Here is an 18,384-nt window from a genome sequence, read left to right on the forward strand (position 1 = left end):
ATGACAAAAGACATCTACAGGGATGCATGGTGAGCGAATTTCAGATTTGAAATTCGCCGTTTGGAATAGTTCGGTCACCCTTTTCTATATCCTTATATACGTGACCCCAGATTAGAGGAGCGGCAGCGTATCTCTGGGGTCACATCGAGGCTAAGTGTATCATAGACTCTGAGGCTCCAGCATAGAATAAGGCTCAAGTATTGTAAGAACATTATGGGTATCTATAGTCTACATTGTGGAAGTTTATTTGAGATAGGTAGACTATGATCAGTCAACTTGTCAGGGGTTTATAGAGTCATAGGTTTATAGACCTATAGGTCTACTTCCCTACTAACACACGCAGGTTGCGCAAACGTTCTACATACGGCCGCTATAGGTGACGATTCATCTGCGCCACGTGCGGAAATTACACGGCCATTTACGGAAACGCGAGATCTGAGCAGGAGCACAGACCTGCCCTCTTCTTCAGAAGACCGTGTCCGGTCAAAAGGTTGCCTGCTTATAGCTCAATTTAATACCACAGGTGAAATCAGGAGAGATACAGTATTTGAAAGATTTTCTGGATATACGTATGTGCCTTTTCATCAATATGATCTGGGGAGATGCTGAAGCTCGTAAAACTGTCCCTTAAGGGGAATGCACTTTCAGAGTAAACCTCAGTAGCCTCCAGGTAGAAGGGAGTGGTCTAAATACACATGACTCATGGCAGCAAATTATGCTTTGGCATAGTGACAAGCCTAGTCCTTTCCTCTCCTCCCACTTTTCTTCCTTACTCCCCTCTGGCTCTAAAGTATAAAAGCCCAGATTCGTGGGTTGAATTCTGCACACTCTGGCTCCATCTCTTTCTCTACTGCCTGTGCTATGGTAGTCCTTATGCCCTTGTCTATGTCTTATTCCTCTAGGATGTTGGGAAGTGGTGGCCCCGGCTTCTCTGGAAGGGTAGGAGGCAGTGGGGCACAGCTGGGTCTGGGCTTAGGAGGAGGACTTGGGTTGAGAATGGGGGCTGGGATGGGGTTGGGTCTTGGCTTGGGTGGGGGATCTAGGGGTGGGCTGGGATTTGGTGGCGCTCTGGCTGGAAGGGGTGGTGGAGGAGCAGTAACGGCCAGCCCTGCTTTTGCCATGGGCCACGCTATGCTAGCAGGGGGACTCAGCGCTGGTTCAGCCCGTGGAGTAGGCCCAGCTATGGGCCCATCTGTGGCTCCTGTTCTGACCCGGGAGGCAGAGAAGCACACGTTATCTGGACTCAACAAACGCTTCTGCTCCTACATGGCCAAAGTGAGGGCCCTCCAGCAAGAGAACGCCACTCTGAAAGCCACGCTGTCCCAACTGACAGGGGGCTCTGATATGGGGCCTGAAGCCACGGGAACCACCACAGCCGAGTACGAGGCACAACTCAGTGAGTACCGCATCACCATGGAGAGCCTCACCCTCGACACCATCAAACTGGAGATTGAGCTGGACAATATCCGTGCAACAGCCCATGAGCTCAAGGCCAAGTAAGTGGGAATTGCAGTGTCTGTGCCACACTGAGCATTCATAGTTTTCACATGATGTCGCAGCATATGGGAACACCCACCTGCTGTGCGAAACAAAGTCTTCATCCATTGGTCACCATTGACAAGACAACTTTTACCTGTTATACAAAATGCCAGATAGCTGTTGTTCCATTTGGAAAACATTTATATTATGTAACTTTGTCAGTCAGTTAGGCAGGCAGTCAGTCAGTCAATGGTGTAACTTCATCAGTCAGTCAGTCACAGATATTCACATTTATACGGCTGGCCCAGCTGTTGCGTTCGAGACAAAAAAAAAGAGAACAAGACCAGGTTAAAACCTGTGGCTGCACCGATAATATTCTCAGCCTGGTGATAGCGTCCGGTGCCTTCACAATCTCAGTGTTGAGCCAGAGATCACAGATGTTTCATTTGTTTGAGTTGTGTAAACCAATATCCACGATTTCTTGACGGATGTATGATAAGTACTGTATGCAAAGCTGTTCTGAGTGAACAGACTTAAATCAAATAGGCAGATGACTGCTAATTACCTCCGCCCCAGTGACAGCGCAGGGCGAGAGGTAATGTTTTCGGTAGCATGCGTGTGCATGCGGTTATGTGTGTGTGTGCGTTTGTTTTCATGATTATGCAAAAACTACAGGACCGATTTTCACAAAACTAGGTGGAAGCATGTAGCATGGTCCAACCTAGAGCACATTAAATTTTGGAGCAGATCCGAAGCACAGTTCGGGTCCACGGGCCACCCAAACACGGCAAGCCATTAACCTCCTTCATTTTTTGAACAAGGATAAGGCAAAATGTACCTGACCGATTGTCATGAAACTCGGTCAGGTACTTTTTGCCTAATTCTAGTTAGTATGGGCCAACTTACAACCTCTTAAATTTTGGAGCAGATCGGAATCACGGGTCGGGTCCACGGGATGCCCAAACACAGCCGAACTGTCCATTCACTTCCATTAATTTTTTGGTCTTCGATTACACAAAAATTACCAAACCGATTTTTATGAAACTTGGAGAAGAGATGTACCATGGGTCACATTAGAACCCATTCAATTTTGGAGCAGATCCAAATTACAGACCGGATTCACGGATGAAAACAAAACTTAGAATGAAGCCAGCTGCCTGTGTGGGGGTGCTAGAGACACAGGGTTTGGACTGGGGTGTGCGGAGTGAGAGCCTGGAGTGCACCGCACTGCCCGATGCCGGATCATTCAATTTTGGCATGCACAGAGCCACGGAATCCATTCAGGGACAGAGATCTGTACTCTCTGAGCACCATTTCTAGTTTGCAGAAGGTGGAGAGATGTGGAGGCTCGTGTTGTGCCCACGTCATCATCTTGGTTATATCAAGCTACAGCAGTAGGCTCATTCCAGCCGACCAATGACCAATGGTGTAACTTTATCACTCAGTCCGTCAGTTAGTCACAGACATCAGTCAGTCAGTCAGTCAGTCAGTGACATTTGACTTCCCATCCTTGCAGGCATCCAGCCCGCTGGCCTCCGCCGCACAGGAACCACAGCACGTCTCACCTGCCGGGCCGCGGAGCCTAACCACCTGCTCCATGACAGGCTCACTGCAACAACGGAGCCTCCCCGGCGTCTCAAGTCGAGACACTCTTTTGTGCCTGCTGCACAAGATCTCCTGCAGCAATGCAGAGATCTTAACCTCAGTGAGGCAGGATGGGCGGACTACACCTGGTGTGTGGAGTGGTACACCTCCAGGCTTAATCGTCTCCGGACCAGCGTCGGACGCTTCCGCTCATCGATACACAGAGCATGGCATCTTGTGCGGCGTGAGAGTGGGGCGCCGAGGAACAAACCGCAGACCACGTCATCCAGGACTGTCCGATATATATCGGACACCCAATGGAATGCGTGGTGGCCTGACGGTCATGGATGATAAAACGGTGACGTGGCTTCTGGAGGTGTGCCTGGATATATAGCCCAGGTGACCCCCGCACCCAGGCTCGGGGTGGTAAAAGGATAGCCCCAAGCCTGAGGGGAGAGGACATACTGTACCAACTCACCCAAATGACAAAGAACAAGTGACATTTGTATTTATTGAGCTGGCCCCATTGTTGCTCAGTCCAGCCAAAAAGACAAAACAGGATGACATTAAAGTCCTTAACATTAACCTTAACACTGTGTATACTTGTTTTTTTCACTTAGACAAGGTCAGTTAAACTGTGCTTTGTGCAAAATTACTGTGTAAGTGGTTGACAACGTGTTATCTTGCAGATTTGACTGTGAACAAGGTGTGAAATTTCAGCTGGAGTCAGACATTGCTGCCATGAAGAAGGTAAACTATATACATCTAGAGAACAAAATAATATGAATTGCTCTCTCATATGATCCAAATGCAGTTTGTCAAACATGATGTTTGGATGATTAAGTTACTATGGACTCTTCTTCTCTCAAGGATGTGGAGGTGGCATCAGAGCTATGTATTAATTTGGATGCCAAGTTAACAAGTCTGAAGAACGAGCTGGAATTTGTCACCAAGACACAGGAGGAGGTATTGACAACTAAACTATTATGTCAGGCACATACATTAAGGTTAATTGCACCGAGGTTAGAGCCTGTTTGAATCCCAAGCAGGGCCTCATAAGAATTGGGACTAAACTCGCAACAGGTGGACAACTAGTTTCAGCTATCTAGCCTTGTGACCCTTCCTGAATTTTCCCTCCATTCAGCCTGCTAACATATAGGTTTATTGTGATTACTGTATGTAAGCTACTTTAGGGGTTGACCATTCACTGTGTTGGAAATTGCCAGTAAAAGTACAGTAGAAATGATTATTGGATGCTCTCATCTTATTGTGCTTGTGTAAATTACCTTTTGGACTTGCTATGCATCATTTCTGGAGACATAAAGCCGTTATTTACAGTAGCTACAGTCACATACTGTATATTATGTGCTAGCATTAGCTGGTACAGGCTGTGGGCAAACTACGAATGGAGCAAAAAGTCTGACTTTGGGTTGGTTATGGATTCTATTTTAAGATAGGGTAATCATGCTTGAAAGGAAGTTGATTGGCTCGGTTGGATTTTCAGCAAGACAAACCATAGCATGGGAGCAATTCCAGACCTGCACGGAGAGTACACCTAAGGATCGTGGGTGGAGCGATTTAGGGATGGGTTGCCAGCATAAATGCAGAGACCGGTCAAACCCCTAACCACAACCCTACTGTAACCCTGAGCTTACCCGAACTCACATGGGTCTAGGCCAATGCCCCCCTTTTTGTAGTACTCTAATCAATCAATCAATCAATCAAAGCTTTATTTGTATAGCGCATTTCATACCCAGAGGCAACACAATGCGCTTTATAGAGAACAAGGGAGGTGGGCATACGACCCACTCTCTACATATTCCAGAGGGAAGCAAAAAAACAGTAATCACCCGGGGGCCAGATAAGTGAGCTGTAAAAATTCTTCCCTGACCCCTCTCAACAAGGCGATCGAGCAAGCTCCAGGAGTATGTTTGTCTACCGGCTAAGAACATTTATGAAGCAATACATTGCATTGAATTACATTTCAGAGTGAGAGAGGCTAAAAGCATCATAGGAGAGATAATATTCTACGGACATGCTACATCATCCACAGTAGACACAGGGGTATCTATCGGACTTCGTGAGGTCTGCTGGTGACAGTGGGGCATCCACTGAACCTGGTTAGAAGATAGGAGGGAGAGAGAGAGGCACCAGGGAGAGGGAAGGCAGAGGGAAGGCAGAGCAGGGTTAGTAGCACATAGAGCCATTCAGACCACACAGATATTGAAACAGGCAACCTGGGGCAGGCTCCTGGAATATATTTGTCTAATGGCTAAGAACATTTAAAGAACAATAAATAATAGTAAATTAAGTTTAAATTAAGTTTTCGGAGCAAGAAAGGCTAAGAGCATCAGGTCCAGGCCAAAGCCGGATGTGGACTGATGTGTGTCTTGTGTGTACATGTGTGTGTGTGTACTAAATACTACGATATCCACAGCTCCGCAGCTGACACTGGACCTGGTTAGAGGATAGGAGGGAGAGAGAGAGACACTAGGGGAGACAGAAAAACGGTTAGTAGCACACTGAGTCATTGAAGCAACACAACAGTCAGAACAAGCCTGTTTCAGGATAACCAGCTTCTGTACACTACTTGATATACATACATTGCATAGCAGGACAAGTATCAATGTATACAGAGGATTCACAGGTAGGTTTGAGGCTGCCTTTCTGTATCTCAGGGTCCTAGCTAGTGATTGTAGGCTAGGTCGAAAAGGTACGTCTTGAGGTCTCGCTTGAAGACCTCCGTTGTTTCAGCCCTTCTTAGGCACTCCGGTAGGGTGTTCCAGAGGTTGGGGGCATAGAAACTAAAAGCTGCCTCTCCATGTTTCTTGGTCCTGGCTTTTGGAACTGTTAAAAGTTCAGTGCCTGAGGATCTAAGTGGTCTGTTTGGCATGTACTTAACAAGCATGTAATAACATTGTAGATTTAATAATGTAATGTTATTTATTTTCCAGGACATTCAGGTGATTTAGTTAAAATGTGTATCCTTGCCCAAAGATTGTTTGTTTCCTGGTCTGTTTAATTCCATACTGTAAATACATTTTCTGTTTGTCTGATGACAGGAACTTTCTACTCTACTGTCCAAGCTGGGAGCCACTGCTATGAACACAACTGTGTCCATGATTGAGGTGGACACTGACAGGTCCTTTGACATGTCCTCTGCTCTCAACAAGATGAGGATGGAGTATGACAAGTCAGTGCAGCAACATCGGGAGGAAGCTGATGCTTACTACAAGTTGAAGGCATGGTCTAGAAACAGCTATTGGTCAATATCTTTATTTAAAATTGAGTGAACTCGCAGATCCATTTTAGTTCTGTCTTGTGGAGTGATTGAAAATGCATTTTAAAGTGAAGCTCTCACCACAGAGATCCACTTTACATTGGTAGATTTCACTTTACATTGGCAGTATGACCAAATGTAATTTAGAGTTAAAGGCTGATTAACGCCAATGTGACTGCTGATCCGAACTACACTATGCAATGAGACCACACTCTGTCTAAAATCATTAGTGATTCAGTATGACTTGTTTATTGCATAACACATTGCTTTATTGCATTGAAAGCAGTGAAATGTCTGCAGTGTGTTGGATCGAGTTGGAACAAAAGAGTAGGCTACACTATGGAGACTAGTCGCTTGACTTGTTTGATATGCTTCGACTCGCTCCGACTCGGATCGGGAGAAGTCGGTTCTCATCATACATTTGCCGATTTAAATCTGTACCCCTCATACACTTACAGATTTCTGTGCCAAAATGCCATTCCGACTACCCCCAACTAGTGCAGACTGCTGCCGACTATGACAGACTCGGCAGGATTGTGAATCGTGTATAAAATCGGGCATAATATCTTGTAGTGTATCCTCAGCTTTAGTTTGGTATTTAGCATCATAAGCCCTGTTATTAGGTTATTTACGATCATATACTGTACCTAGGCCTACTGTATAAACATTTTGACAGACTTTGCACTCTTGAGATATTATTGCTCAGTGTTAAAAATATCAATGCTAGATATAATAGTGCTAGAGAACCATCTGCTAGCCATATAATGGCTATCTCTATCGATCCATTGTGTACTTAGCTGTGGCATGAGCAATGAGCACTATCTCAAGAGCGCAACATTTTTAAATCTTATAACAGGGCTTACAGTATGATGCCAAATATCGAACTAGTCCTTTAACAACCACTCTAATCTCTTACAGATTATGGAGGTGCAGACAGTTCACATCAAGAGTACAGAGTTAATCTCATCTACTAAACTGAAGATCGCTAGATCCAGGAAGGAACTGCAGGCACTCAGCTTAGAGCTCCAAGGTGTATTTACTTCTGTGAGTGGACTCTCCCTTCATATCTTATAACATGCATTGTATCTACCACCTGCTATCTTCTTAGTATTATACATGTGGAGCGAGTCATCTGTCTATCTCTGTCTACAATCTACAAAATATTACAGACAGGCGTGTACTCTGACTGTTTGGGTTCTTATCTCATCCCATTGTTTTGATAATTCCAAACAGATAGCCATAAGGAGAGTCGTTAGGTCTAAACAATGAATACCACTAACAACTTCTCAGCAGAAACCAACCAACCAGTTGTAAAGCATGTACACACAGGAACCTGTTGAAACTGTTTACAGGAAGTGGTTGAATCTCGTTCTGCTTGACTGATGTTGAAAGTTCCCATCACCACAGATGAGGCGTGGCTGTCAAATTACACGATTGACTTTAGCACAGAAAAGTACTTTGTTAGTAGATTTTGTTAGATCCACACACATGTTCATGACTAGTTGTTTTGTAATGCTCCTGTTAATATCTGTGTATGAGGTCTTTATTAAAACATCATTCACATTTTCAAGACAAACCACACCGTGGGGAGGGCAGAGTAGAGTGGTGTGCGTTAAAATCCCAAGCCAGATCCCCCACCCCCAGTTTTCTTGTCTGGGTCTTGCACTCCTTCTCCTTCTCTCTCTCACCATCAATCTCTTTAGAATATGACGCTGGAACAGAGCTTGGCTGAGGCCCAGGCTCAGTCCAGTGTGGGGCTGGCTGAGTACCAGGTGCAGATTTCCAGCCTAACATCGGCCATTGAGCTGGCCAAATCTGACCTCTGCAAGCAGATCTTGGCCTACCAAGAGCTTCTAGATGTCAAGCTGGCTCTCGATGTGGAGATCTCCACATACAGGAGGCTGCTGGAGGGAGATGACCTCAAGTAAGTTGAATCATCAACCTTGTTGGCCCATTGCATCACAGCAAAGATTCCAGGACACAGCTTTTACACCTGTTACAGTACTGTAGCTATGCTGGTCCACTGTGCTTCAAAACAACATACTCACCTCTAGGCAGGTTGCTTCGTTTTTTCCACGGCGCAGCGCAACTACTGTTTCAGATGACTCATGGACATAACCCAGGGTTATATTACGTGATGAGCAGGCGCAGTACAGCGCATAGCCATGTGTTCGACAGCAGGAATCCTCCCATCATCATAGCAAAACATCACAGGACGTCATCTAGAGAGGTTTTCCTTAAAGGACCATACCGGTCTAAATATGATGTGATCTCCTAAAACTATTCACCCAACGTTTATCACATTACCGCAATCCATTTTCCGAAGTAAAGCTCATGCTAAAAGATATTTTCATTTTCACGTTTTACTTACATTTCAAAAGTTGAACGTGATGGCTACAAAACATATTTTTAAATTGTTCCCTTGTTGTGCTGACAAACTCGTCCCGGTTAGTTTCAAATCATTTTCAGTAGCTATTATTTTTCTTTTAACCCTCTTTGCACAGCCTACGCCAATGGTCTGTCTTCTTCCTGTTTACATGGCAGCCGTTGCTAGGAGCGCTGGGTAGAGAATCTAACGTAGGTGGATAAGAGAATATAGCGTAGGAGTTAAACGAATTCGAACAAAAATAATATAACATGAAAACTACTGAAAATTATTTGAAACTAACTGGGACGAGTTTGTCAGCACAACGAGGGAACAATTTAAAGATATGTTTTAAAGCCATCATGTTCAACTTTTGAAATGTAAGTAAAACACAAAAATGCAAACATCTTTGAAAATGAGCTTTACTTCGGAAAATGGATTGCGGTAATGTGATAACTAGTTTAAGGAGATCAAATCCTATTTAGACCAGTATGGTCCTTTAAGTTTCCCTTGTTCTGTGTGCTATGCTAGCAATCGGCAAACGGAATACATTTTTAAATTTAGTTTAGTTTATTAAAGCCTCTGGAAACTAAAATCCACAAAAGTCTTCTAACTATGTAATTTAGTGTATTATGTACATAATAAACAACATGTAAAAGTATTAGCAATTACTTTCTATCAAAATTCGAAATATTCTCATTTAAGTTTTTGTAACAATCCTGACAGTGGGTTTGAAATGGGCGTTGTTTAATTCGTTTAATGTGACGTCATTATATCCGAGATCCAATCATTAAAAAATGCACGTTAGTAAGTCTTACCTCCCCGCTAAATCTGCCTCGTCGACAGCAAATTTGCAGTTAGCTAACATATTTGATCCAGCCTAGTATCTTTGTCTATTTTTATCTATCCATCTACCGGTATCTATTTTTATCTATCCTCTATCTCCCCACCCTGTGCACCATCATGATTGTTTGTGCTGTCCCTGGGTGCTCATCGGTGAGATAACAACAAGTCATTCTTTAGTTTTCCAACTGTGTTGGATTTAGAGAAACAGTCGACCGCATTTTTGGTGAGCCGTGGTGGAGCAGTCCGGAAACATACCTTCATATGCTGCGCTCATTCATTAAATTCTGCCAGAAAGCCATGGGTTTTGCACAACGGCTATGTCTTGTAGCTGGAGCAGTACCCTCTCTCCCTCCACTTCAGCCTCTCCCCGATGCTCAGAGCCTAGAGATCGATCATGTAAGTTACTTGCTAATGATAAAGTTTAAGTAAATGTTCCACGTTTATTGTTAACCTCACCTTTTTCTAAAGAAATCTAACATTGTTAGCTTGCCAACTCAGTGCTTTGTAGGTGCTTAGCAGCCTAATAATGTTAGCGCTAGTATGGTTAGAACTAGCTGTGGCTATCTAATTCTACTAATGGATAGAAAAGCATTTTGGAACTCACCATTCAGTGATCGATTAAAATGAATTATTTGGAGATGGCAGGGCTTCTGTATTTCTGCATCCTCTGAGAATTGAGTATCTGACGGCTCAAACATATACGGCGGGACTTTTAGTTACTGTGCATAGTGCATTGCTAGTTTTGATGAGATTGTTTGTCATTGGCGGATCAAAATGTCAATCAAATCCTGATCTGACGCGCCCACACATTCCTGAGAAATGGTCTAGAGAGCAAAATGAGCCGTTTTTTAACACTTTTTTCGAAGGTTTCTGAACGTTTATTTTAACTCAGATTTTTGTGGATGCTTAAAGAGACACTAACATTTGATATCATATATGCATTTTTACTATTTCAAGCCAAGTTTCCAGAGGCTTTAAAATCAGGACAGTGCATATTGATGAACATGTACAATACATTTAAATATGCCAGATTGTAGCCCGGAGGCTAGTTTCCATCTGGAGTCCATTAGGCAGGTTGATGTTACAAAACAAAGTTACAAGAGGTACAGAGATTGAAGGCGAGATTAAACAGGTGAGTTTTGAGGGTGGATTTGAAAGTGTCCAGAGAGATGGCATTTCGGACATCGGGAGGGAGAGAGGCCGTTGGCATGAGTGTACATAGCCAATGGGGAGGTTTACACATTTTCTGAGATATTAGTGCTCCCATAAGGACCCATGTATTTATTTGGACAAATATTGTTTCTTATAAAAACAAAGGCACTCCCACGCGTAATGGCGATTGCCTTTCCACTCCATAATGTTCAGGGCGCTGTGGTCTTCAATCCGCAATAAGCACTTGTTCTATAATATCCTACAAGTAAGTACCAGACAAAGAAAGATGTTGCTTGAGAAAAATGTTTTGCTAGCCCAAACAATAATTTTAAACAGGGGTGTGTTACATGAACACTGCCCAACAGATTTGTATAAAATCTGTATGTGGCAAGGTATTGACAATGTGAGTAGATGTGCCAAAGGATGAGATAAAGGCGGAGTGATTTTTGTATTGTGTGTGTAAATTTGTGTGTGTGTGTGTGTGTGTGAGAGAGAGAGAGAGAGAGAGAGAGAGAGCGAGAGAGAGAGAGAAATTAATAGACAAGAGTGGACTTGCCCTCTATTCATAACCCAGGGCCAGGAAAAGATCCTAATCCTACAGTGTTTCCATTTATCATTATATTAATTTACATATTTTTTCTACAGATTGCCTGAGACATCTGCCTTCACAGAGACCTCTTACAGTTTCTCAGGTAGGATCAATATAACAGGACAAAGTCAGTTATTTGTTCAACTGCAAACCTGACCCTGTTTTGTTTGGAAAGTTGTCTGTTGGGCCTAGATGACAACTTTCAGAACAAAACAATGAACCAATCTTATTATATATAACCTTTATTTAGTTCTCGAAAGTACATAAAAAATTGTAAAAGTACATACAGTATATAAAATTGCATCAGCAATTTAGATTTTCCTAAGATTTTGCTTGCATGTTCAAGCCAACTCACTAGTGTGCAAGAGATGTCACATTCCTTAGAAAATACAGTCTGCCGTCAGGAGCTTGAATCAATCCTGTTTGGTATGTTGTCAAGTCGGGAGCCCAGGGGGACTGTGGAGGGGAGGTGGAACGCGGATGAGACATTCACCTGCACATTTCCATCTCTACAGGCTGGGATGCCTTTCACTCCAGCACCCCCCAGTGTTCCCCTTTACCCCCTAACCCCAAGCGCAGTGGGGCCAGATACGCCCTCGAAGGCAAGTTCACACTGGACCTGGCTCAAAACAGGATTGTGTGTCTGCTCATGGAACATAGGAACTGGGAAACTTGGGGAAAATGTCGATACACGACGCACAAATTGTGGCATTTTCTTCTGTGCACAGATTTTATGTGAAAGTCATGGCTCATAAATAAGCTCTCAAAAGACCAGCAATAGGTTGCTGGTATATATTATATAATATGTATATATTAATGTTAAATGGTGGTCTATTTCATTCACCCCCCCCCCAACACACACACACACACTCTTCCATTTGCATTTCTCTGCTCCCACTCTTATCTTTATCTGTACTGTATCTCTGTAGGTGGAGGGATCCAAGTCAAAGAGATCATCACAGGTGAGAGTTTGTTATCCATGTCAATATCAGCATGCATGTACACAAAATGTGCTGCTGGTTGTGCTACTGTGGCTCCAATTTGGAATCATACCTGAGTTGCTACAGATCTTACATCATGTTTGGAACACTGTCATGACCATGCCATAGTGAAAGTGTCCAATAAAGTGTTAATAAAACATTCTAAAGGCACTTTTCATAAAACACCTGTGTGTTGCTCAATGACTGACCTTGAAACATCTACTATTAATAGATCATTGTAAGTCATTATCCAGCTAGAAATGGTGCTCAGAGAGCAAAGAACTCTGCCCACGAATCAATTTCATGGCTCTGTGCATGTGCGTACGAGCAGGACATGTTTGTATTGCTGCATTTGTTAGGGCGAGATCCGTGTCTCTGTGACCTTCCCACATTGAAATATGGGCATTTCTATCCACAACATTGAATGGGGGACATTTTTCCTGAGTCTGTCCAAAAAATGAATGGAGGTGAATGGGCGGTCATGTTTGAGCGGGTGCACTCCAGGCTCTCCCCCTGTCTCCCCCTGTCTCCCCCAGTCCAAAACCCTTTGTCTCTAATGCCCCCACACAGGGAGCTGGCTTCGCTCAAAGTTTTGTTTTAATTTGTGGATCCGCTCTGTGATTCAGAACTGCTCCAAAATATAAGGGGTTCTAAGTTGGCCCGTGCTACACCCCTCCACCAAGTTTCATGAAAATCAGTCCGGTAGCTTTTGCGTAATCCTGCTAACAAACCAATAAACGAATACACACACACCACCAAAAACATTACCTCTCGCCCTGTGCTGTGGCTGAGGCAGAGATAACCAGTAAATGCCACGAGAGCAAACTCTATCTCTTCCTTCCTGACTCCTAGAAGTGTCAGCAGCACTTTATATGGTAGACCACCAGATCCTCCTCTCCACCTTTAAGGAGAAAGGCTTCACTGGCTCTGCACGTTCCCTGTTTGCATCCTACCTGACGGGCCGCTCCTACCAGGTGACATGGAGAGGGTCGATGTCGGAACTACAAAGTCTGACTACGGGGGTTCGACAAGGGTCTGTCCTGGGTCCTCTCCTTTTTTCCCTCTACACTATATCTCTGGGTTCTGTCATTCACTCACATGGCTTCTCCTATCACTGCTATGCCGATGACACCCAACTGGTCCTGTGATTTCCCCCTTCTGACACACGTCTGTGGAGACACGCATAGCTGGATGCTTGGCTGACAACTCGGAGTGGATGGCGACACCACCTCAAGCTCAACCTGGAAAAGACTGAGCTGCTGTTCCTCCCGAGGAAGGGCTACCCACACAGGGACCCGGTCATCACCATTGAAGACACACTGGTGATGCCAACTCGGACTGCGAGGAATCTGGGTGTAACCCTGGACGACCAACTGTCATTCTCTGCACATATCACTTCTGTTACACACTCTTGCAGATTCCTGCTCTACAACATCAGGAGGATTTGTTCTTTCCTCACTGACGAAACGGCGCAGGTGCTCATCCAGGCCCTTGTCATCTGGACTACTGCAACGCCCTCCTTGCTGGGACCCCCAGCGTCAGCCATTAAACCCCTGGAACTTGTCCAGAATGCTGCTGCTCGCCTGGTCTTCAACCACCCCAAGTTCTCCCACACAACTTCCCTTCTCCGTTCTTTACACTGGCTCCCTGTAGCAACTCGCACCCAGTTTAAAACTCTGGTACTAGCCTACAGGGCAATGAAAAGAACAGCTCCCTCCTACATCCAGGCCATGGTCAAACCCGACACCCCCTCCTGACCACTACACTCTGCAAACTCGGGGCAACTGGTTGCCCTGTCACTCCGAGGCCTCTATGCTTGATCGACACGGTCACGGCTCTTCTCTGTCCTGGCCCTGCAATGGTGGAAGGAACTACCCACTGATGTCAGGACAGCAGAGTCGCTGCCTATCTTTCACTGCAGGCTCAAAACTACCCCTTCAAAAAGTACTACCACGATCTTCCCTCTTAAGCACCTACTAATACGTATTATTAGTTTGATATTCTTGCCCTTTGCCTTCAGCACTAGATTATGCTCTTAGTCACTTGCTTTAGAAAGGAGATGCACTTGTGAGTTCTGGAAAGTAGTAGTACATTGGCTTTTTCTATGTTAAATGCAATTGGATTGGATAAAAGCGTCAGCTAAATTACTGTTATGTAAAATACATGTAATGCATTTTATTGTACACTGATGACTCAAAGTACTAATTTCTCCCCTGTGTACCTTAGACTGAGACTTCAGTGATTTCCGAATCCATGGATGAATATGAATCCACCTGATTCCTTCTAGGTCCCTTGGAAGGAATGGACAAGTTGTGCCTTCAGCCTAACCTTTGCTGTATGACAAAAAAGACCATCCTCCAATAAACACTTCATCATGAATATGACTCTTTTTATTTGTGGTCTGTTGGAACAGTAAGAAATTTAGAACTGAGAATCTGTATACATCTGTAAGAGTGGAATGCTTTCTATGTCAATAAAGTGAATCTGAATTGAATGCATTTCGTGCGGTTGGCTATTGATGCATCAGTTTGTAGGCTACAGTAATACAAAATTCAAACGATGGCATTTGGTAGGCTTCAATATAAGCCAACATTTAGCCAACAGGACAAGGTTGGCAAAGATCCAACACAAGAAAAATCAGTGACTGCTATGGAAGCTGGGGAGCCTTGACGTAGCCCCTCCAATCCTGCGCTGCTATTGTACCACACCTGCCATGTAGAAAGCATCCTGACTTTCCCCTGTTCCTGGCCTGGTGCTACAGGGGAATCTCGAACGTCAACAGGGAGATTAAGGAATGTGATCAGTCTGGGGTCTTCAGAAGGGCACTGGCCTTCAGAGGCACCCAGGGCAGAAAAAATACAGCCAAAACAGCAGGTGACTCAACACCCTCCCTGAATGGCTGCTTCCAGACTACCCTCGGGAAGGAGACGCCCAAATATAATCTAATGGAGTGGACCAATAAATAACTCTTATTCCTAGTCTTTATAAGGCATAAAAGGTCAAGTTAAATCCATAATAAAATCTCATATGAAAGGAATATAAAGCACATCAAGTAAAACAGAAAGCAGAAGTGATAAGTCCACAGACAGGAAAGGCAGCAGCTGTTGCATTGGCAAATGTGGCAATAACAAAACATGTTAAATACTTTGAATATGTAGAAATAACAAAACTTGTTTAATACTTTGGTAACACTTTACAATAAGGATACATTAATAAACATTAGTTGATGCATTATTAAGCATTAAGTAACAGTTAACTAATGTCTCTATTAACCATTTACTAATGTAATTTATGTTAACTAAGGTTAACTCACCTAACCCTAACATTAACTAAAATATTAATTAACATTAGTAACCTAACCCAAAATAAGCATTAGTTAACAGTTAACTAATGTTTTTTGTGACCCTTATTGTAAAGTGTGACCAATACTTTTTTGTGTATGTTTAGCTTGCAATCTGTCTACTGTATTTGAGTAAAACGATCATTTGTAGCGGTAAACAGGAAGTGGGGTCATCTCTCTGCTATCTCTCTCTCTCAATCATCAACTCTGCCGTTGCTTTTGATCTTGTCACGCAAGGCTAGAGGAAGTACACTGCACAATGTTGAAGAGGACAGAAAAACAGACAGGCGTGATGCCCCCACTTACCAGTTTGTCACGCTATTTCCCTGTTACTGTGGCTACTATCAGATAACAGGAAACATGAAGAAACACAAGGTTTCATGTCTGCAATATGGTCCAAATGTGACTGACAGCCACTGGAGGTTTGGTCCTTACAGTATATCTGCAGTTCTCAAAATGTGCTAGAGGGAAAAATGGGTTGCTGTTGTTGTCTCCTTCTTCTTCTTCTTCTTCTTCTTCTTCTTCTTCTTCTTCTTCTTCTTCTTCTTCTTCTTCTTCTTCTTCCTCTTCTTCCTCTTCTTCTACTTCTTCTTCTTCTTCTTCCTCCTTCTCTTCTTCTTCTTTTTACTGTTTTCTTTTTTTCACATTACGAAAATTTAAGTTGCGAAGAACCTACTCAATATGACAAACAACAGTTTTAGGATCACTTGAGTCATATTTTGTAATTAAAGTCCATGTCCTGTGAGAAGTGTGAACAGCTCTGAATCTTTGAAGCCCTTTTTCTCTGCTTAGTGATTTCAGGTGTACCAAGTAACATCCACAGAAGCATATCTTCTTCAAATAGTTGCAGATTTCAATGCATGGCATCACTTGAAAAGCTTACAATTTAGTACACTTTCATAATCTGTAAAAAACAAAACAAATTACCCTACATCAGGAACAAACCTCCAGCGGTGGTCACAAATATAGGACATACAGTACAGTGATGTATCTCTAAAAGTACTGTTTTGTGTGAAGACCCTTTGTGCTATATTTCCAATGGTTGACAAAAGTGTCCTCAATGATATATACAGTACTGTGCAGTCGGCTATGTTGTAAGAGTAAACTACAATTACAATAATTTACAAAGTAAACCAGTAGCCTAGTAATGAATTACCAATACATTGTTAATCCATATTCACAATACTGTTTGTACAGTATGATGGTCCACAAAAAGCCTCTACTTTGTTTGAATGTAACTGTAGATTTGAATAGAGTTCAATTCTAATGTTGAGGACATGCACTGCCACGTGTCAGTTGCCATACATGCTGCTAACCACATGTTTTTCCACACATGTCTTTGGCAGCAGAACAGTTTTACTCTGGGTTGTTGTTTTTGTGGTGGGGTGAACTTAAAAGAACATGTTGTGACTTTGGGTGAGAACAGCTACAGCACCTATAAAAATTACAACTAACAACACTGACACAAGTTGGTTAGATAACGCACACTTCTTTAAATGCTCCTATATCAAACTAATTTACAAACCACCTTTTAGCAATTCTCATCACCTTTTACAGTAGCAAGATTAATCAGAATCCACTATTAAACAATATAAATTCAATATTGCACATCCTATACTATTCAACACAAGATGTTTTGTCTAATGTTGGCATAACATCTTACACAATGCAATGAGAGAAAGTTGCAACTGGTGTGACAATTGCTTATTGTGTAAGACCATATTTTGCTGTCTCTGCATGTGCTATGTCACGTTACACACTCACAGCACAGAGAGGGGAGTGGTTTAATTAAGGGGTAGGGGTGTATTCTGTATTAGTTTTTTCTTTCTGACATTTGGCTTAATGTTGTTTTTGTGATGTGTACTCTCTGTGATCTCATGTTTCAGGTGTCTCGTTTTAGCTCTCCTCAGACCTGGATTGAAATGGTGATGAGGCTTGGGGTATGTTGGATGTAGGATAGTCAGATAAAGGATACTCATCTGTTTAAGCTCTTACATATTTTGTAGCTCTCCATCTAGTTTCAGAAAACTACATTTCACTTATTATCTCATTATAACCCTTATAAAGTCAAATGATCTGTGAGACAGATAAAATATACCATGAGATGAGAAATTGTGAGTAATTACATACATTACAGTATAGAGACTAGTCAAGGCAAGTGCAGAGATGCCGTAATATGCGTCAAAACAGCCCTGTTCTTTCTATGCCATCGCTAAGTTCAAGCCCTGCCGGAGCCTGCTGCAGACAGGTATGGAAGCTACTGCAGCAGCAGGGCCTGAGTCTGGCTGGCTTTTTCAAGCTGCACTGGTAGCTTTTACTCAAGCTACATGCTCATAGAGAAAGAACAAGCAGGAGAGAATGTAAGGGTAGACAGATATTTCTGCAACTGTGCCTGAGGAAATATCTCTTTCACCGCACCTGTCTAGCTGAAGGTTTTTTTTTTGTTGCTGTTGTTTTTATCTGTGTAAATATTGGACTGTATGTGCCCTTGAAATACGGTTGTACTGTTCTTTCAACTGTATAAGAAGAAATTGAATGCATACACATCACATCACTTTATTTCTTGACCACCATACTGTAGACCAAGACGGCTCAAAAGGGCTTCACCTACTGTATGTTGCTACTGTACAGAGGTCAAGCTCTGTTATGTGACGTAAATATGACGTAAATATAGCAGGCTCAACATATCTTTACCCTGGTCTTAGCCAGAAGACATTTGACAGGAGGACAGTTGAGTCTGGTGTTGATACCTCAGAATAAAAGCTCCCT

The 18,384-nt window shown here is 43.1% G+C and overlaps 1 protein-coding gene across 1 annotated transcript; it reads left to right on the top strand.

The window, feature by feature from the left end:
- Nucleotides 1-17,515, top strand: LOC311316401 (thread biopolymer filament subunit gamma; the record flags this gene model as incomplete). Its single annotated transcript, XM_084447242.1, has 11 exons — nt 1-29; nt 903-1,496; nt 3,753-3,813; nt 3,934-4,029; nt 6,126-6,305; nt 7,262-7,387; nt 8,047-8,267; nt 11,352-11,398; nt 11,811-11,897; nt 12,225-12,257; nt 17,502-17,515. The coding sequence occupies 11 exons, from the start codon at nt 1-3 to the stop codon at nt 17,513-17,515; spliced, it is 1,488 nt and encodes a 495-aa protein (XP_084303368.1).
- Between the last annotated feature and the right edge of the window lie 869 nt (nt 17,516-18,384).

Source organism: Borostomias antarcticus (genome assembly GCF_949987555.1).
Source record: "Borostomias antarcticus genome assembly, chromosome: 12".
NCBI classification, from domain to species: domain Eukaryota; kingdom Metazoa; phylum Chordata; class Actinopteri; order Stomiiformes; family Stomiidae; genus Borostomias; species Borostomias antarcticus.